This window comes from Palaemon carinicauda, chromosome 24 (genome assembly GCF_036898095.1).
Source record: "Palaemon carinicauda isolate YSFRI2023 chromosome 24, ASM3689809v2, whole genome shotgun sequence".
Classification (NCBI taxonomy): Eukaryota; Metazoa; Arthropoda; class Malacostraca; order Decapoda; family Palaemonidae; genus Palaemon; species Palaemon carinicauda.
The window spans coordinates 7671269-7693131 of NC_090748.1; the positions used below are offsets into that span (position 1 = coordinate 7671269).

Below are 21863 nucleotides of genomic sequence, written 5' to 3' on the forward strand. Positions count from 1 at the left end.
GGAACAAACCTATGCTTTTTCCAACTATCATTTCTGTGAGGGTAATGATTGCACAAATCCTTTTTAGGGTTCTCCATCAGAGAAGATAGTAAACTCCTTCAAGTTTGTTAAGGATTTAAGAGAAACACTGCCAGCAGTAGCCCACAAGTAGTCAAGTCACCTAAGGTTGATGTTATCCCTGGAGAAGTTTTTGTCTCATGTCGGATTGAGAATTAAAACATAAGTTTCATCAAAATCAAAGTAATGATGGGACCGCACCAACCATTGACCCGTTGGATCAGATTATAAACTAGTGAACCAATTGAGAACTTCTCTCTGGGACTAGCCTTGAGTCCACAGTACCAGACTATATAAATTTACAGACATGTCTACAGAAGAATGGGGAGCAACCCTGGATAACCATTTATAGTACTGTTTGGAAGGTAGAGCTTGACTGAGAAGAGGGTCCACATCCATTGCCTAGATCTGCTAGATACTCTAAAAGTAATAACAAGACTGTTTCTTTGTACTTGAACACTCTTATGTAAGCAAACAGGAAGGCACCAAGAAGTTACACTTCTTGCTTCAACTGCAAAGTGGCTGCTTAGTGGGGTGGGGGCAGGGACCTTATCCACCAGCTAACAGTAACTACTGAAATCATCTATCTATCTGCCATGGCACTTCCCCCAATTTTGGGAGTTAGTAAAAAAAAAAAAAAAACTAAGGGGTTTTTTCTTCTCATCTCTTTGCCCAACGAGGGACTCAGCCGAGTTTGACTGGTCCTGCTAGGGTGCCACAGCCTGTCCTCCCCCGTTTTCCACCACAACTGAAGCTTCATATGCTGACTCCCCTTCTGCTGCTACTTCAGCGATCACCTGAAGTAGCAGCAGGGTCTATCGGAACTGCGTCACAATTGCTCCCTATTTCTAGCACACTCTTTTGCCTCTCTAACATCTATTCTCCTGTCACCTGGGGTTATCTTCTCTCTATCCATCAATCCAAGCTTTGGACATCTTCCACTTATCCCATCACTTCTTGCATTCATCACCTTCTAAAGCAGATGACCATTTTCCATCCTTTCTACATAGCCAAACCACCCCAACACATTCATATCCACTCTAGCTACTAATTCATTTCTCACACCCGTACCCATTTTCAACTTCACTACTTAGTTCCCAACCCCATCCAATCGAGATACACCAGCCATATTCCTCACACACTTCTTCTCGAATGCATTCAATTTCTGTCTCTTTATGATTTTCATTCCCCACAACTCTGATCCATACATCATAGTTGGTGCAATCACTTTCTCATACAGAACTCTTTTTACACTCATCCCTAACCCTATATTCTTTACTACTCCCTTTACCAGCCCCCATCACTTTACATTCTTTATTCACACACTGACATACCTCTGCTTCTACTCCACCATTTGCTGCCACAACAGAACCCAACTACTTAAACTGATCTTCTTCCTCAAATAACTCTTTATTTAACATAACATTCAATATAGCACCAGCCTCCTTTCTCATGCATCTGATAACTTTACTCTTACCTGCATTAAATCTTAACTTCCTTCTCTTACACACCCTTCTAAACTTATGACACAGTTCTTCCTTCGAGTCAACAAATAAAATATCATCCGCAAACAACAACCGATACACCTCACACTCATGATCACTCTCATCTGTCAGTTTCAATCCTTGACCAAGCACTCAAGCATTTGCCTCTCTTACAGCTTCATCAGCAAACAAATTGAACAACCATGGTGACATTACACATCCCTGTCTCACTCCCACTCTCACTGTAAACCACTTACTTCATTCTCTATCTTAACCCACACTTTACTGTCTATGAAATCATATTCCTTATAAAGAGCTCAGATTTGTATAGTTAGGAAAAATATAAATTACTATGAAAATTTAGGATTTTTGAAACATTCTCTTTCTCTCAGAGTGGATATCTGTGACTGTCTTTATTGTTTGCCACTACCCATCTTCCGGACATTGTGGGAATCAATGCTATGAATGTTCGGTAGTACTAATTGTAATAAATAGAATTCTTAAAACAGTTTCTTTTTACAATACTTAACCAATATTCATAAAATCTCACACTCCTGCCCAACCTGTAGTTTCGGTGTTTGATGCCTTCTGGAAAAGAATGGCTAACTAGACTAAAAGGAGCCATAAGTTTAGCCAGGTTGATACTACCCTTGTAAAGGGAGGAGAGCCTTAGGAAAAGTGATATGTAGTACTGTATTACGGCATACTTAGTAGGGAAGTACTGTACTTAATTTTTCTATTCAGATAGGCAGTTGAATATATTCCTTCCAGAGAAGGAGGAGCGATGAAGTTCAGTAAGTATTGAAATACTGCAGTTTATTTTAGGATAGAAATTGTATTATCTCTAGTTTTGATGATTTAATATAAAGATATAGCCAAGCTTTAATCTTCATGACCTGTAATGTAAGTTTGATATTTTGCAGGAATTATCTGTTTTAAATACTCAGATACAGATATTGTAAGTTTAATTTGTGGGGGTAAAAATAAAATAACTTAATTCCTTACAGTATTACTGTATTACTTATTTTATTATTTTATTTTTACTAGTCCTTTTACTGGAAGAAAAACTAATTTTAAATATTTAACTTAGCCGGTGAATATATAATAGCTGCAACTCTGTTGCTCGACAGACACATACATAAAAAACTCGCCAGCGATCGCTATGCAGGTTGCGGGTGTGCCCACCAGCGCCAACTGTCGGCCAGATACCACTCTCGATGTAAACAAAACCTTCAATTTCTTCTCTGTCGACGTGTCGACAAGACGTACTTTAATCGCTGTTGAACCTGGAGTTTTTCCCATCATATTTGGTGAAGTACTTTAATTTGGTTTGAGCTTTCGCAGTACAGGTGTTTTTTCTTCAAATAAAACCTTGAACTCTTTTTTGAATCGGATTAATTGTTGATGACTTAGATCGTTTTTTGGAATTTTCCCTTGACTAATTCAAAATGGCTGACCCTTCTCAAGTTTCGAAAGTGTAATGCTAGGGACTGTCATAGGCGTCTTCCAAAGGCTTCTCTCGACCCTCACACTGTTTGTTCCAATTGTCGGGGTAAAACCTGTCAATTGGAAGATCGGTGTGAGGAATGCGTGGGCCTTTCGGAATTCGATTTTATCGAATTTGATAAATATACACGCAGACTAGAGAGAGATAGGGTAAGGAGAAGTTCCTCTAGGTCGGTAGATTTTTCCTCTCCACATGCCCCTGAACCTATTCCTTCCCCTGTAGTGGTTGTTCCTAACCCCCCTCCTAGCACTCAGGAACCGTCTATGGCAGACATGATGCGTGCTATTCATGCCTTGGGGGAGAGAGTTGAGGCTTTAGCAAGTGACCGAAATCAACTCATGGCGGACGTAAAGGAACTCAAGTGCCAAAGTGCCACGAAGGATAGTGTCGAAGTGCCTAGTGTTACGCAAAGTGTTGTGAACAGTGTTGCGACCGAGGGTTCGTCTGTTCGTGCCTGTCGTCCACCTAGTCCGGGACCTCTTGCAAGCTCCCAAGCCCAGGGGAGAAGCAATGTCGTACGACTTATGGGTTCGAGAGGCCTTGATCAGCGAACAGACGTTCCCTCTTTGGTATCAGGCGGATCTCGTCAAGATCGCCCCTACCAAAGTAAGACGAGAGAGCCCATTTTTACCTCGTCGTCCGAAGGTGTTTCACGTAAGAAACCTTGGACCAAGGTCTCTAGACCTTTAAAGCGTAAGTCGGTCCCTTCAGGACAAGTCCAACGTCCCGGATGTAGCCACTGGGACAGTTCGGACCCGTTGCCGTCATCTGATGACTGCTCGCCGCCTAAGAGAGGCAAAGTTGTGCCGTCTCATTCGCTAACCCCGTCTGTTACCGCACCTGCTTCCGTAGACCCTAAATGGGTGTTGCTGCAAGACATGCAGTCTAAGCTTGCGTCCTTGATGGAGGACTACAACGCTGAGAAGGTTTCCGTTGAACCTACTGGCCATCAGCCATCCAAGCGTTCGGTTGTGCATCCTGTTGACGTGGATGTAGCTTTCTCGCGTCAACCAGTTGGTGTGGTACCTCCACCGATGCGACCCAGTGTGGATTTCCAGCCGCACGTTGATGTTAGGCAACACACTGATGTGATTGGTGACGTTCAGGACGTTCATCAACCATCAGAGTTGACTTGTTTTGACGCGGTGCGTCAACCTCCGCAACCCGGTATGGTGTTGACTGCACAACCCAGACGGTCTAAACAGTCTCGGGTGGACGCTGTGCGTCCTCGCGCACCTGTTGTTGTTGACAGTTCCCAGACTGTTCAGCAGTTCCAGGACGCTGCGTCCGGCTCCGTCACGTATGCACCAGTGCGACCAGACTCTGCGAGTCAAACGTTGCCTACACCTTTGCCGTTTTCTCATCAGTTATCGGATGAGGAACTGTCAGATGAGGACGTTGCTGAACCACAGCCTGAGGATCAGCCTTCAGAACTAGATGAGCCTAAAGCAGTTCAACCATCCTTGGACTTTAGAAAAGTCATGGCTGTTTTTAAAGAGTTGTTCCCTGATCACTTTATTTCTGTGGCTCCTCGTTCGCCGCCGTCAGAGTTTGTCTTAGGCGTTCCTGCTACCATGCCTGCCTTTACTAAACTCGTTCTCTCTCGCTCATCCAAGAGAGCTTTACGGCTGTTAGGCGATTGGTTAGAGACCAAGAGGAGTTTAGGGGAGACGGCTTTTGCCTTCCCCCCATCTAAACTCTCGTCTAGATCGAGCGTCTGGTATGCCACGGGAGAAGTTCTCGGCTTGGGAGTTCCTGCCTCTGCCCAGGGCGACTTCTCAAGTCTTGTAGACTCTCCCCGCCGCCTTGCCATGAGACGCTCGAAGATTTGTTGGTCACCCTCGGACCTGGACCACCTTCTTAAAGGCATATTTAGGGCGTTTGAAGTCTTTAACTTCCTGGACTGGTGTTTGGGGGCCCTGAGTAGGAAAATCTCATCTGCCGATAGGGATGTTTCCTTACTCATTATGTCCTGCATGGACAAGGCCGTCAGTGATGGGTCCAACGAGCTTGCCGCTTCATTCACGTCCGGAGTCCTGAAGAAACGAGAGTCTCTGTGCTCTTTTCTGTCAGCAGGAGTGACGCCATGCCAAAGATCTGAGTTACTCTTTGCGCCCTTGTCTAAGTGCTTGTTTCCTGAAGTCTTGGTTAAGGAAATTGCCTTGTCTTTAGTGCAGAAGGACACCCACGATCTAGTTGCGTCCTCGGCTCGCAAAGCTCCCCCTTTGCCTGCCTTGTCTGCTAGACCTAGGATAGACACTCCAGCGTCCAGGTTTATCCCGCCCTTTCGTGGCAGAGCCTCCAGCAGGGAGGTGCTCGTGCCGAAGGGAAGAGAGGGAAGAGGAAAGGATCCAAGTCCTCTAAGGGCAGAGTCTGACTGCCCGCAACTTCAGACAGCAGTAGGTGCCAGACTCAAGAACTTCTGGCAAGCCTGGGAGAAGAGAGGCACAGATCAACAATCTGTGAGGTTGCTCAGAGAGGGGTACAAAATCCCTTTTGTACGCAGACCTCCTCTAGCGACGTCCCCCATCGATCTCTCTCCCAGGTACCGAGAGGAAGAAAAGAGACAAGCCCTGAAACTGGAAGTGTCTCTTTTGCTAGAGAAGGGAGCGGTGGTCAAAGTCTCGGACCTTCAATCACCGGGGTTTTACAACCGTCTCTTCCTAGTATCAAAGAAGACAGGAGGTTGGAGACCGGTGCTAGACGTCAGTGCTCTGAATGTCTTTGTCACAAAGACGAAGTTTACCATGGAGACCACAAAGTCAGTCCTAGCAGCGGTCAGAAAGGAAGACTGGATGGTCTCTCTAGACCTAAGGGATGCCTACTTCCACATCCCCATTCACTCAGACTCCCAACCTTTTCTGAGATTCGTCTTCGATGATGTGGTGTACCAGTTTCGGGCCCTGTGCTTTGGCCTAAGCACAGCTCCTCTCGTGTTTACGAGGCTTATGAGGAATGTGGCAAAATTCCTCCATTTATCGGACATCCGAGCCTCCCTTTATTTGGACGACTGGCTTCTCAGAGCCTCTTCCAGTCATCGCTGTCTGAAGGATCTCAATTGAACTCTAGATCTGACCAAGGAATTGGGACTCCTAGTCAACTTGGAAAAGTCACAGCTGGTCCCATCCTAAACTATTCTGTATTTAGGGATGGAGATTCACAGTCAAGTTTTTCGGGCTTTTCCGTCGGCCCCCAGAATAGATCAAGCCCTGCTCTCCATCCAGAAGATGTTGAAGAAAGAACGCTGCTCAGTCAGGCTTTGGATGAGTCTGGTAGGTACGCTGTCATCCCTGGAGCAATTTGTCTCGCTAGGAAGGCTACACCTCCGACCTCTTCAATTCCATGTGGCTTTTCACTGGAAAAAGGACAAGACGCTAGAGGCGGTCTCGATCCCGATTTCCGAAAAGATAAAGTCTTGTCTGACTTGGTGGAAGGACAATATCAGCCTACGAGAGGGTCTTCCCCTGGCAGTTCAGAAACCCAACCACGTTCTCTTCTTGGACGCATCGGACTTGGGCTGGGGCGCGACGCTGGACGGTCGGGAATGCTCAGGTCTGTGGAACTCGAGTCAGAGGAGCATGCATATCAACAGCAAGGAGCTTTTGGCGGTTCATCTGGCCTTGATAAGCTTCGAGAATCTCCTTCGAGGCAAGGTGGTGGAGGTCAACTCGGACAACACCACGGCCTTAGCGTACATTTCCAAACAGGGAGGTACCCACTCATTGACTCTGTACGAGATCGCAAGGGACCTGCTCATCTGGTCAAAAGATCGAGGCATCTCCCTAGTAACGAGGTTCATCCAGGGCGACTTGAACGTCCTAGCGGATTGTCTCAGTCGGAAAGGTCAAGTAATTCCAACCGAATGGACCCTCCACAAGGATGTGTGCAAGAGACTTTGGGCAACTTGGGGTCAACCCACCATAGATCTCTTTGCAACCTTGCTGACCAAGAGGCTTCCAATCTATTGCTCTCCAGTCCCAGACCCAGCAGCAATACATATAGATGCCTTCCTCCTAGATTGGTCACATCTAGATCTTTACGCATTCCCACCATTCAAGATTGTCAACAAGGTACTGCAGAAATTCGCCTCTCACGAAGGGACAAGGTTGACGTTAGTTGCTCCCCTCTGGCCCGCGAGAGAATGGTTCACCGAGGTACTTCGATGGCTGGTAGACGTTCCCAGAAGTCTTCCTCTAAGAGTAGACCTTCTACGTCAGCCACACGTAAAGAAGGTACACCAAAGCCTCCACGCTCTTCGTCTGACTGCCTTCAGACTATCGAAAGACTCTCGAGAGCTAGAGGCTTTTCGAAGGAGGCAGCCAGTGCAATTGCTAGAGCAAGGAGAGCGTCTACCATTAGAGTTTACCAATCGAAGTGGGAAGTCTTCCGAGACTGGTGCAAGTCAGTTTCCGTATCCTCGTCCAGTACCTCTGTAGCCCAAATAGCTGATTTTCTCTTATACCTGAGAAAAGTACGATCCCTTTCAGCTCCTACTATCAAGGGCTACAGAAGCATGTTGCCCTCGGTCTTCCAGCATAGAGGCTTAGATCTTTCCAACAATAAAGATCTGCAAGACCTCCTTAAGTCTTTTGAGACCTCTAAGGAACGTCGTTTGGCTACACCTGGGTGGAATTTAGACGTGGTCCTAAGATTCCTCATGTCAGACAGGTTTGAGCCTTTACATTCAGCCTCCCTGAAAGATCTCACTCTTAAGACTCTTTTCCTGGTATGCTTAGCCTCGGCTAAAAGAGTCGGTGAGCTTCATGCCTTCAGCAAGAACATCGGGTTTTCGTCAGAAAAAGCTACTTGTTCTCTGCAGCTTGGTTTCCTAGCCAAAAATGAGCTACCTTCTCGTCCTTGGCCTAAATCTTTCGATATTCCTAGCTTATCGGAGATCGTAGGCAATGAACTAGAAAGAGTATTATGCCCTGTTAGAGCTCTTAAGTTCTACTTAACTCGTACTAAACCTTTACGAGGCCAATCTGAAGCGTTATGGTGTTCGGTTAAGAAACCATCCTTGCCTATGTCAAAGAATGCTTTGTCATATTTTATCAGATTGTTAATACGAGAAGCTCATTCACACTTGAGTGAGGAAGACCGATCTTTGCTTAAGGTTAAGACGCACGAGGTTAGAGCTGTAGCAACTTCCGTGGCCTTTAAGCAAAATAGATCTCTGCAAAGTATAATGGACGCAACCTATTGGAGAAGCAAGTCAGTGTTCGCGTCATTTTACTTGAAAGATGTCCAGACTCTTTACGAGAACTGCTACACACTGGGACCATTCGTAGCAGCGAGTGCAGTAGTGGGTGAGGGCTCAACCACTACAATTCCCTAATTCCATATCCTTTTAATCTGTCTCTTGAAATGTTTTTATGTTGTTTTTATGGGTTGTCCGGAAGGCTAAGAAGCCTTTCGCATCCTGGTTGATTTGGCGGGTGGTCAAAGTCATTTCTTGAGAGCGCCCAGATTAGGGGTTTGATGAGGTCCTGTTGTATGGGTTGCAGCCCTTGATACTTCAGCTCCTGGGAGTCTGTCAGCATCCTAAGAGGATCGCTGGGCTCCGTAAGGAAGACGTACTTACAAGGCAGAGTAATCGTCTAAGTCGACTTCCTTACCAGGTACCTATTTATTTTGGTTTTGTTATATTGATAACTGTCAAAATTAAAAAACTCTTAGCTTATACGATGTAAACATATTTAACTCTGGTCTCTACCCACCTCCTTGGGTGTGAATCAGCTATTATATATTCACCGGCTAAGTTAAATATTTAAAAATGATATTTTAATTATAAAATAAATTTTTGAATATACTTACCCGGTGAATATATAAATTAAACGACCCTCCCTTCCTCCCCAATAGAGACGCAGTGGGATGAGAAGAAATTGAAGGTTTTGTTTACATCGAGAGTGGTATCTGGCCGACAGTTGGCGCTGGTGGGCACACCCGCAACCTGCATAGCGATCGCTGGCGAGTTTTTTATGTATGTGTCTGTCGAGCAACAGAGTTGCAGCTATTATATATTCACCGGGTAAGTATATTCAAAATTTTATTTTATAATTAAAATATCATGTTTATCGGTTCATATAAACATATTTCTCTCTCTCTCTCTCTCTCTCTCTCTCTCTCTCTCTCTCTCTCTCTCTCTCTCTCTCTCTCTCTCTCTCTCTCTCTCTCTCTCTCTCTCTCTCTCTCTCTCATATGAAATTATCACAGCTTTCATTAGTAATCATTACATTCATCTTTGGAAAACCAATGATTAGAATGAGTGTACAAAATTAACTATAAAAAAAAGGTAAACTTTCTGATTGTGTGAAGCAAATAAATAGGGTTCCAAAAGTTTGAAATGACATGCCATTTTATCGTGCAATTATATTTGCTACCCATTTCAAATACAGATAAGCAAATTAATCTTGCAAAAAAGTTCCTAATCACAGCTATTCATTACCACCTTATCTTTGACTCTTAACAGAAGTGCATAATTCTTGTAAGTTCATGAGTCATAAGACTTGATTTACATGATTCCATATTTGTCTCAATTGTTTTTATGAAGAATTGATGATTGAAAATGCTGTATTTTACTGCATAGCTCTCATTGAAATAGGATTATTTGGAAGGTATCTATCAATGAAATCCTTTTTTTTTTTCTTTTCTTTATTGATTGAAATGCTGAAGCCATGATTCAAAAACCACTATCTTATGGAAAGTGTCTTCTCCGTTCTCCAAAATTGTATTTGTTGTATTGTATGTGATTGCTGATATCACTTTAAACTGAATTGGGTTTAGAGTTAGAAACTAGATTTCCAATGATTAGTTGCTGTACTTTATTTGGTTGTATACTATACAGTCCTTCATATTTATTTATTCTATTTGTTGTATTTTATTTGATTGGAAATAATTACTGTTTTAACTTGAAATGTGTTTAGAATAAGATACTAGAATGATAACATTATTCATAGTTTTATTGTGTAATACTGTACGTACTCTATTTAAAATTTATTCGTACTAAACTACTGAATTTAAAACATAGAATGTGAGTCAAAGTTGGTAAAGTAGTGTGTTTGTTTACATCTGTATAGAGTAATATATGTATGGTACTGTACTTTCTTAGCAATACTGTATTTTGTTTATGTCTTTAGAATTTATTATTGTAGATCAGTGTGAAATCCCATTTTGCAAATACTGTACTGGGCTGATTCACTTTTAGTCATATTTTTCAGTGAAAAAAATAAGGTAAGATGTGAAAATTATGATTTTTGGAAAATTTTGTTGATTTTCATTGAAGGTTACAGTACTCTGCAATCCCTCTTGTATTCCCTCATATTTTCGTACTTGCCATAAGAGCACAGTTGTGTGTGTGAGTCATTAACTGTCTGTACCCTCTGTAAATGGGGAAAGTGCAAATATGAGAGGACCTAGTGCAAATCAATAATCAGATTCTCAAGTGTTCTGTTTCATACAATTGTATCATTTTGAATTTTGTTTATAATGCACTTGAATTATAAATAGTTCCAGTGTCTTTGAATTCTGTGTATTTGCATAGGGTGGGCATAGATGGGCTACAATTTTTGGTAATCTAGCTTAGGTTAGTTGCCTCTATCTACGCTTAACCATTTCTCTATCCGCTGTAGGAGCTATTGGTGAGAGAAATATGAGGGATAGAGTATATGTACAGTACCATCATTTCAATGACAATTTCTTTTTCAATGTGTTTGGTATCGGTTTTTAAGATTCTTCAGCATCAGTTTTTTTTTTCTTTGAATTAATTGTTGCATGGTAGTGTAGATTTGAGAAATTCTTATTTCTTTTAAATTATGAACAGGTATTATTTTTACAAAATATATTGCCCTTATATTAAAATCAAGCATAGTTTTAAGACTGCATATTACTCTAGCTAGACATTACTCTAACACCTGGTTTCATATATTTCTTCATTTCGTGTATTTTTCTGGTGTAATCACCTGTAAGGTTTAATTTACCTTTGTTTATTTTGTGTGGTTCAGGCAATGTTTGCAGTCAAAATATTTCACTACTGATAGTTTTCTTTGTAATATATTCCAGATGGGAAGATAAACAAGTTGAAATGATGGAGATGATGGGTAATGTACTAGCAAAACAGAAATATGAACAGCACGTTCCATCTTGCTACAGAATACCTCGGTCTGGTGATCCCCCGTGAGTATACATTCATGGTTACTTTGGCCTGTCTTTAAATTCTTATACATATACAGTTACAGTACTATGAAAATAGTAGAAGTTACATAGTACAGATTTTACAGATGGGATTTGATGTTTGATTTCATATTTCCATGAATCTTACCTTTGGAGTGAAAAAGGCTATTAACTTTAAGGGCCAACTTGATGGGCTCTGAATAAACAATAATAAAGTTTCTCTCTACTGTCCCTCCCCCCCCCCCCCCCACTTATGGGACCACAACACTGCCACCCACCTGCAATGTAACAAAAGGCAAGTGAAGACAGGATGTTTCTGGATGGAAACCAACAACAATGATCAAGATTTACTGTACTGAGTTCAACTTATGCATTCCTCTTATTTTATCTTAATAATACAGTATGAAATATTTCTATGAAACTTCCTGAGAGTCCTGTGCTTTTCATCCTTTGTATGAAGAGTATATGCGGTTGTGGTGCCGAAACATAAACTTGTATGTGAGAAGCTCTGGGGTCATTAAAACCTGTGCATATAGCCCTGCTCCCTGCAACCTGTGAACCAATTTTCTCAATGCTACTCACCCCTGTGTTCATCACCCCTGTGCATTTCACTATTGTTTCTATCAATGCTGTCCCTGTGAGCCAGAGGGCTAACTTGTTTTGGTAGAGGAGGGAGGCTTAAGTTCCCAATTCTCAAAATGATTTTGTCCAGAGGTAGCTCTGATGCTATGAAACATTATGGTGCTGGTGGCCTCATCTCTCCTTCAGAGGACTTGCATGTAGGCAGGGTTGAAAAAGTGAACTGTTTTGCAGGAATCTAATCCATCATGAATTCTCTTTCAATGGCCGTGGCTCTTTGAGTTAGTCTATGGCCAAACCTTATGTGTGGCCATACCCTCTAGGGGAGTGGGGTGTAAATAATTCTGCTACAACCTACTCTAAACCACGACCAAAACCACCTGCAGCTTTTTTTACTCGGAGTGATTCTGTGCATGCACAGCCCTTTTGAGGTGCCCAATTTGGTCAGGTCAGAAAGGAAAGCAGAAGAAAGAAGACAATGCTGATATGGATATTCCCCCTCTCCTGCTGCCACAAGTAAGGGGATGCCTGTCGAGCTATTGGGCAACCTAGAAAAGACACGGGACCGAGTCTTGGATAGTGAGTGTACTTTAGGAGGGGTACTTGTTACCTTTTATGGAACATTGCCTCCCTCCCAACATCTCACAAACCAATAGTGTTCATGAGCAATCCTCCAGCATCACCAAGATTCTTGTGTTTGCTGGCAGAGGTGAAATGAATGTTGAAAAAGAATACACAAAGTCATTCAAAATGTCTTCCAGCTTGTACAGTGGACTCTTCCTGGTAGAGAAGCCAACTTAGGGCTGGACACCAGACATCAACCACTCTCCTCTGAACCAGTTTGTTCAACAAACAAAGTTCAGGATGGAAACAGTGTGGCTTTTACTGAGTTCCATCAGAGAAAGAGACTTTAGGCTTTCAATAGCTAAAGGATGCTTATTTCTCAGTTCCCATTGATCAGTCTTCTAGGAAGTACCCTTACGTTTTCCTTAACGGTACGGTGTATCAGCTCAAGATTGTGTTTTAGACTGTGTACTCCTCCCCAGGTGTTCGCTCTGACGGCAGCTCGGGCCCACTTGAACAGGATACATCTGTTGATGTATTTTGATGTTTGGCTGATCCTGGTCTACTCTATGAGGCCGTTGTTATAAGATTGAGGTCAGCTTCTTGCCTTTTGTCATGATCTAGGGATTGTGATAAATTGAGAGAAGTTGAATGTCATACCAAAGTAGAGATTGAAGTATGTGGACATGCTAATAAACAGGGCAGGTCATGTCCACGCTTAAAGGTCTAGAATTTTGATTTTTAGATTTAAGAGTTGACACCTCACAATTAGCTTAGTTATGAGGGACTTTTCCAATCACTTATTCCTTCTTGGGAAGCCATTTTCTCCAAAAATGCCTGAAAAACAACACCAAGTAGACTGCGTTTAGTGTCGCTGGAGTGAAAGATGTACTTTACCTAGTCACTTGGGTACATCAGTGACATCTACATCTTCTTTCATTTTGATTTTGTACAGTATTTGGCACATTGCAAATAAAATCTGCATTCTATCAAGGAATTGAGACATTCATGAATAAATTATGCAGTATGTCAGAAGGTGGATCTTAATGCTTTTAAAATTCTATCTATATCTACCTAGGCACTTCCCCCAATTTTAGGGGTTGCCGACATAAGAAAAAAACAAAAACAAAAGAGGACTTTTCTTCTCTTCGCTCCTCCCAGCCTGGCAAGTGATTCAGCTGAGTTTGGTTGGTACTAATAGGGTGCCACAGCCCACTCTTCCCCATCATCCACCACAAATGAAACTTTATATGCTGAATCCCCATACTGTTGCTACCTCAGTGTTCAGCAAGGTGACCGGAGGAAGCGCCAGGGCCTATCAGAACTGCATCACAATTGCTCGCCATTCATTTCTATTTCTGGCACACACTTTTGCCTCTCTAACATTTATCCTCCTATTATCTAGAGCTTTCTTCACTCCATCCATCCATCAAAACTTTGGCCTTCCCCTTGTATTTCTCCCATCAACTCTTGTATTCATCACCTTATAAAAAGGGAACTATTGTCTTCATAATTGAAGAGTTGTGCAAACACTTTTAACCTATAGCCCATTAGTTAATATATGTTGGAGTATTTTTTTTTCATTCTGTCGCATATAAACAATATTCTGAATACAGAATTTTTATATTAATAACATGTTTATATTATATTATGGATTATTTGATGTTTTGTATTGTTTGATGTGATTTTATATACTGTATTTTTTTATAACATTTTCTAATATTATTCCAAAGGTACATGTGACACTTCAATAAAAACTTTTAACTGTACTGCGCTGTATTTATATTAAGAAAATTAATTATGCTTTATAGTTCTTGCACAATTGGAATTTTAAGTATAGTTGAGTAAAATCAAAGAAAAGGTTAACTTTATAATTATGATTTGATTTGTATTTTGTCCTGAAAATGATAGAAGTACCTGTAAGTAAGGTATCCAGCATATTTTAAGAGGTAACTCCTATAGACTTGAGTTTGTTTGTTTACTATCAAGGAACCTGTTAGAGATCAGCTAATTGCTCTTCAAAAAATTGTCCTTACTTTTCTTGAACATTGATAGATGAAAACAGGGAGCACTTTAATCCATTTCTTTTATGATCTCGGATTTTGACATTTCAAAATAACAAGGTTAGGGCTTCATTGTTATTTGTATGCTTACCTGAAAACAGTAACATATCATTGTTAATTTTTTACAGGGTGTTGATAGAACAGTGGATAAGAGCGAAGTATCAGCGACAAGAGTTTATTGATGTCGACAAACAAACATATATACGAAATAATTTGGAGGGAATTTTAATGAAAAAGGCTAAAGATGAAAACAAATATTATCCCCGTAGATTTGTCATAGCAGATAACACACTGAAATATTTCAGCAAAGAGGTAAGTTGAACATGAATACAAGTACTGGAACTTTAATGGATTTCAAAATTACTCATTGCATTTAAGAGTTCTCATGATGGTTTTAATTTACAATGTTTGAACATTCTAATAAGGTTTTGTGAAAGTAGTGTTGATGCTCTAAAATGGTTAGTAATGATGTTGATATATTTGATCATTATTTACTTTGTGGATTAGTGGAGCAGTGAGGGTGACCATAGCAAAGACCTTAAGCCAGCACCATTTCCTAGGTGCTAGTCTTTATTGCTTCAGTTATGGCTGCTAACATTATCCCTTTACTACTTCCCATTGTATTGCTCCAATGTATGCCAAAAGAAAGAATAAGTCATAACTGTATACTGTACTGTGATATGAATATCTCTATTCCTCTCTTGCTTATTTAGTTTTTTCTTCTTATAATCATCTATATTAGCTTTTAATTCTTAATAATATATTGAATTTTATTATACTTTGTGTATATTTTGTGTATTGGCTCTTTAAGATTAAGGGAGTCCCAAAAGTCATCTCTGGTAAATCCCACACTGACTTCTTATGAGTCAATATTTCTATTTTATTGATTGCTGTGAATTTCTTTTCCCTATTATAAACTTGCCATGGTGTCATTGTGAAGCTAAACTAAACGTACCTAAACTGAAGGTAGTAGGTTGGCGAGGCACCAGCCACCCATTGAGATACTACCCCTAGAGGTTATGGGGTCCTATGATTGGCCAGACAGTAATACATTGGATCCTTCTCTCTGTTACAGTTTATTTTCACTTTGCTTACATACACACACCGAATAGTCTGGCCTATTTCTTACATATTCTCTTCTGTCCTCATACACCTGACAACACTGAGATTACTATACAATTCTTCTTCACCCAAGGGGTTACTGCACTGCAATTGTTCAGTGGCCACTTTCCTCTTGGTAAGGGTAGCAGGGACGCTTTAGCTATGGTAAGCAGCTCTTCTAGGAGAAGGACACTCCAAAATCAAACCATTGTTCTCTAGTCTTGGGTAGTGCCGTAGCCGCTGTACTATGGTCTTCCATTGTCTTCGGTTAGAGTTCTCTTGCTTGAGGGTACACTCAGGCACAGTTATTCTATCTTATTTTTCTTCCTCTTATTTTCTTTTAAAGTTTTTACAGTTTATATAAGAGATATTTATTTTAATATTACTGTTCTTGAAAATTTTTTTTTCCTTGTTTCCTTTCCTCACTGGGCTATTTTCTCTGTTGGAGCCCCTTGGCTTATAGTATTCTGCTTTTCCAACTAGGGTTGTAGCTTAGCAATTAATAATAATAATAATAAAACTAAAATATAAGAATGAAGCATTTTTCTTGAGTCAGCGTTTCATATAGAGGTTATCATTTGTCGCAGTTTTGTTTCTATGTGTATATAGTACAAACCTTTTGTGTTTTCAGGGCAAGCCAGAACAGCCATTGTAATTGTTAAAATCGTTAATGAGGTAGTTAATGACAGGTGGTGAGTGGGGTTGAGAAGCCCAACCCCTTCACCTGTCGGAAGAACAGCACTTTGTTTTCGGCTGCGAGTACAGATGTATTGTTGCGCCCTTAATCAAACTTTTTTTTTATTTTCTTTTTCTTTCAGGAAGTGAATGCTGGCTGTTAATTGTTATGGATGTGAAACAAGAGATTCGCACTTGCCGGGGAAAAGGATGTTGCAACTGGTTTACGGGTAAACCGGTTGTAGTTCCACACACTCTCTGTGCTTCTTGTAGGGAGTATAATTGTTCACAATCATCCCCGTGAACCGAGTGAAGGTCGTGGCCTCCTGTGCAGTGGCAGGCGTATGCTTTGGGAAGGGAGTGGAAGAGAGCTAAGCCTTGTCCAGGGTCTGTCTTGGCAATGCCCAAGAAGATGCCGAAGAAGTTCTTTTCCTCTTCTGTGCTCATTGACTGCATCTGCTGCTGCCACTCTTGTACATGTGTCCCGTGACTTGCTCTCACTGGGGAGTAGATGTCATGAGCAAGGAACCTTCAAAGCTACATTGACGGGCTTTCCAGATTCTGATGGCATGTGAAGTTCCCCCAGTGTTTGCCACACCCCATCGGTGGTTGAGGCTCTTCTCTCGTTTCTCTTGAGGTAGTGGAAGTTCTATGGACCAGAGTTTACTGTGTCATCACCTCATCAGGTTTACCTGTCGGTGTGCTCACTGTTTTGAGGCCGCCTCTTGACGAGATTCAAGTCAGATGGTACTTCCTTCTCGGCCTGAGTCAGTGGCCATGGAATCTTCTGCCATGGCCACCTTCCAAGCTTTCTTGTGGTCAGGCACAGTGACGTACATTGCAAGAACAATGGGGTTATTGACCTCTGAGACTTTGGAGAAGTACACTAACCTTCTTGGCACACCAGTCAGTGAACCAGTGGGCTAACTGGGTTTTGAAGAGGAAGAATGCTTTGGTTTCCTGAGTCTAAACAAGTTGGCCCAGAGGTAACTTTTACGCTACTAAACTTGTGGAGATTGATAGTGTTCATGAACGATCCTCCAACATCACCGAGAGCCCTGGCTTTGCTAGTTGATGGGCACTGAATGGCCTCAGGCCCCAATGCAATCTTGGTTTTGCTAACAGAGGTAAAGGGCTTTGGAGAAGAATGTGATTGAAACTGTTTGAGACAGGTCTCCGGGCTTCTACAGCCGACTCATCCTGGTGGAATAGTAAACGTGGGGCTGAAGACCAGTCATTAACCTCTCCTCTGAGTCAGTTTGGTCAACAAACAAAGTTCAGAATGGAAATGGTAAAATCTGCACTTACTCCCATTAGAGAAGGAGACTTTATGCTTTTAGTGCATCTAAAGGATGCATATTTCTAAGTACTCATACATCAGTCCTCTCAGAAGTACCTGCTGAACAGTATGGTGTACGTACTGTACCAGTTAACCCTGTGTTTCAGATTGTATACTACTCCCCAGGTATTCACTGGTTGGGTCCGCTTGCATTTGATACGTCCATAGATGTATCTCGACAATTGGCTGATTCTGGCCTCCTGCGTGAAACAATTGCTGCAGGGTCAAGATCGGCACTTCGCCTTTTGTCACAATCGGTGATTGGGATGAAATGAGAGAAGTTGAGTCTCATACCTGTATTATGTTTTTATTCAGAATGAAGCTTTTGAGGTAAATGTCAACAATTTAGGGTGTTTTGACTGCTTGCCATAGGTTGTAATGCAGCCTAACTTATATAATTTCTTGTTACAATGCTTTAGAGAATTTATCGACTTATCCTTAAAGGTGACTGCCACATAATACTAAATATCTCTTATTTTCTCTGATCTAATTATTCTTTGTAGTAATGGCTTTAATACAGTACAGTATACTGTAAGGAAGTAGAAATGGTAAAATATAGGTGTCCTTTCCTTGTATGAATGTGGCCTTTCTTGCTTGTGGACATTTTTTTATGAATCCTTTTCTATTAGGTATTATCTTGTGATGAAGTAGACCCATGAAACAATAAAATTTCATTAATATATTTTTTTTCCAGAACTCCAAAGAACCAAAAGTTACCATACTTCTGTCTGAGCTGAATGTCTGCCTGGCACCAAACAAAATGAATAAAGAAAATGGAATGCAGTTGTCTTTCATGACAGATGGGTCAACAAGACATATTTATGTGTATCATGAGAGTGGTGAAACCATCATTCACTGGTACACAACAATTCGAAGTATAAAATTAAATTGGTTGATGGTTGCATATCCAAGTGCCAGTGCTGAAGAGGTAAGCTTCATTAAAAAAGTATTTTATCTTACTTATTTATTAATTGTACATTTTATATTGTGCCTTCAGGACATCTTGTAGTAGTGAAGTTTCTGAAATTGCATTTGTAAGTTTGTGTTGAGCAACTTCTATTGAAAACATGTTACAGATATTGAGCAAATTTCTTGTGTATTTCCAGTTAGTGCCATACTTAACATCAGATTTTGCCATTGAGGGTTGGCTGTGTAAGACTGGACCAAATGAAAAAGATGCATATAGAAAGCGTTGGTGCATTCTTGATGATCGAAAGCTTATGTACCATGAAGGGCAACTGGTAAGTGAAAACAGTTTTATTTTTCACCGAAATGTAATAACTTCGCTAGTCTTTTCAATACAAGTTACTTTTAAAGATTCGTTTAAACTCCACAAGAAGTTAGATCCTAAGAAAGATTTTGCTTTTGTGCTTATCCCAATTAATGTTTATCTTTATTATAAAAAGCAATAGCATGTCATTATCAATATTGACAAAGCAAAGAGGTAGTATTCATGAAAATGACAGATGAGCTTAAAGTTAAATTATCACCACTTACTGAATTTGTGATATTGAATGAGCATTACCATCTTCTCATGAGTTCTGACAGGTACAGATATAGTTTTGAATTAATGCTTTCACATTGCAAATGAAATAGCTGGGCAATTGATTGTGTATAGAGAAATATTAGTAACAACTTAAGCATTTAAAGTATGCTCTGATGTCCTTTCTTGAAAATTAACATTTAGTTGGCAATTTACATTCTGAAGACTTTGATTGTACTTAACCCTGAGATCAATTGTAGACTTGAGGTAGTTAGTTATAAGTGTAGGTAAAACACGAAAGGATAGGCTGTGTTATTCTTGTTTATTCCTTTTAATGATTGTCTTGTATTGTATGTAGTTTTGTTCCTCATATAAATTCTTTACTTTATAGTTGGAATTAATGTTTCCATTAAATTGTTTGTTCCTAGACAAATAAAAACCCTTGTCCTTTAATAGGAGTACAGCATGCTGTTAAAACTTAACAAGGGGGTAGTACCTAGGTGGAGGGTGGCAGGTAAGCCCCACCCACCCGACAGGCCACTGAACTCCCACTTTGTTTGCAGGTACCAGATAGTGAAGACGTACTTCCGGTGCCCTCAGTGGAAGATAGGATTTGTGGTTGCTTTCCAATATAATAACTGTAGCTGTGTGGCCGTTGTCTTTGCAACCTGCTGATATCAACATTCTTATTCCTGTTAGACAATACGTACTCTTGTTTGCTATTTATTCTCTCACCGACCTTGTGATGACAACGTAGTCCTGATAGTTTTGCTGTTGCCGAGTGTGAATGGGAAGGATATAAGTTTTCTTTTTGCCTTCTTGTCTTTCTGATGCAGGGAAGGCGCAAAGGACATATCACCTAGTTGTGCTGTTTCTTCAAAGATATTTGCCCCTGTGAAAGTGTCATCCTTGGCCTGTACAACCCTGCAGATGGCAAACTTTAGGTTCTTGCTTCACTTCAACCTTTACTTTGTGAGTGATTTCACTCCTACTAGTAATCAAAGAAGTCCAGGTTGACCGATCAGTTTGAGTCACATATGTATGACTCCTTACATGAGAAACTGCACTTATCTTTGTACGGAACTACCGCTGGTCAAGATGAGTGGTGCCGCCCTTTTTTTCCCCTTCCTGGACGATCATCTTCGATTGTCCCTGTATCTTCTTCCTGTCCCGCTACCAAGCCTTTGACTATTGCCAAAAGATGACAGCTGTCTCAGAAAGATCTGCCAGAGGTGAAGGAGAGTCTTCAGATCCTTTCTTTGATGAGTTCAAGTGTTCCATGCACTTCATCACCATGAAAGCTCTCCAAGTGTAAAGGTTCCACTCATACGCACTTCACAAGCGCTGAGGTTTTTCTTGTGGTAATCCCTTCGTGCTTCATTTTTACAACAACGTTCTGTTTGTGTTGTCTCCCTTCAAGTCACGATTGCTTGTGCTTGGTCTTTGCAGTCATCTTTTCTTGCAGGATCGGCCGCTATCGGGGATCATACAATTGAGAACCATACAATAGGAAATAAGCAATCGGGAGTCATGCGATTGGGAACCACACAATCATAACTTATGCTCGTTCTTCTAGTTATCTTTACTTTTGAATCACCAGGTAACTAATACATGTCACCTTTTGTCTGTTCTACCCAAGCACTCCCAGCCCAGAGGTCTACCAACACACTAAAATCTTTCAAAGCTTGAGATCTTCTGTTGTGCAGAGACTGTTCCAGTGCTTAGATCTTCCCACACTCAGGAACTGTTCCAAGGCCTAGATCTTCCCACACGGAGAGACTGTTCTAAGGCTTAGATCTTCCCATGCTCAGAGACTGTCCAGGACAGAAAATCTTCCCATGCTTTGAGATTTAATCAAACACCCAGATCTTTCGAATGCTTCGCACAATAGAGATTGGAACATGCAATTTCTCAGCATTTACACCTCCCCAATCTTCGTGGTAAAGGATACTGTATAGCCCTCGGATGCAAATTTTTAAATTTTCAAGCTTGCAGGGAATATTTTTAAAGTTTGCAGGTCTCTCAAGTGAACCTGTTCGAATCCGGGTGACAGGCAGAAGATAGGGCTTTGACTCTCGGACTATCCTCTACTAGCTTAGCCTTGACAAAGCAAGTAGGGAACGACGTATCTTGGCCTGTTTCGCAAAACATTCTGGAGGATACAGTTTCTCATCACCTAGTTCAGGCGTTTCTGGTCACGGCTTAGAGTCCTTCATCTCTTCCCCACAAGAAGTGGCCAGCAGGATCAGGATGACTTGCCTGCCCATCCTGGGAGGACATGAGAACTCTTCCTACAAACAACAAAGAATAAGAGAAAAGATCGATGAACACATTCTTTTTGGCTTTATTAGACAGTCAAACGTGCTCCTATGGCTGGTGAGGAGACAAAGGGAGCATCCCAGGTTCGAATGCACGAAGTCAGACATAGACCTATTCCAGCTCTCAGGAAGAAGCTGTCAGCGGCGTAGTTCCTGAAGCCAAAGAGGCAGATAACAACAGAATCTTCTTGGCTCATGACGTGTGGGAGCATACTCACAGGTCCAAGGATACAGTACCTGTATTCTTGGGATGGTGGCGGTTGCTCAACAGATCATTGCGAAGATCTCCCTCCTTCACGGAATAAGAAATATCTTGGGTAAAGCGGGGTTTACACGGTCGAACGGTTAAGTGTTTGAAGTGATGTTCGAATGTGTGAACGGGGTATTGGGTTGTCAAACACACTTGTCGAACGGTTCGAAGAATGTCTGTTTTCTCCTGACTTTTGTGGGCGGGGTTTCAATGTCCACAAACTTTATGCTTATGTGGCTGACTCCACCTCTTCGAACTGTTGGACAAGCAGGTT

At 41.4% G+C, this 21863-nt stretch overlaps 1 protein-coding gene and 1 long non-coding RNA gene across 5 annotated transcripts in view; one reads left to right on the forward strand and one right to left on the reverse strand.

The window, feature by feature from the left end:
• Positions 1-21863, reverse strand: part of LOC137617804 (uncharacterized) — a 156441-nt gene that overhangs the window by 30415 nt on the left and 104163 nt on the right. The window lies entirely within an intron of this gene.
• LOC137618062 (arf-GAP with dual PH domain-containing protein 1-like) overlaps positions 1-21863 on the forward strand; it is a 95572-nt gene that overhangs the window by 16594 nt on the left and 57115 nt on the right. For all 4 annotated transcript variants that reach the window (XR_011039716.1, XM_068348030.1, XM_068348031.1 and 1 more), the window contains exons 3-6: positions 11107-11220; positions 14552-14735; positions 18233-18466; positions 18645-18779. Coding sequence is in view for 3 of the 4 variants with exons in the window: in XM_068348030.1 (XP_068204131.1) it covers positions 11107-11220; positions 14552-14735; positions 18233-18466; positions 18645-18779 (667 nt within the window). In the remaining variant the exon portion in view is untranslated. The remainder of the gene's footprint in view (positions 1-11106; positions 11221-14551; positions 14736-18232; positions 18467-18644; positions 18780-21863) is intronic.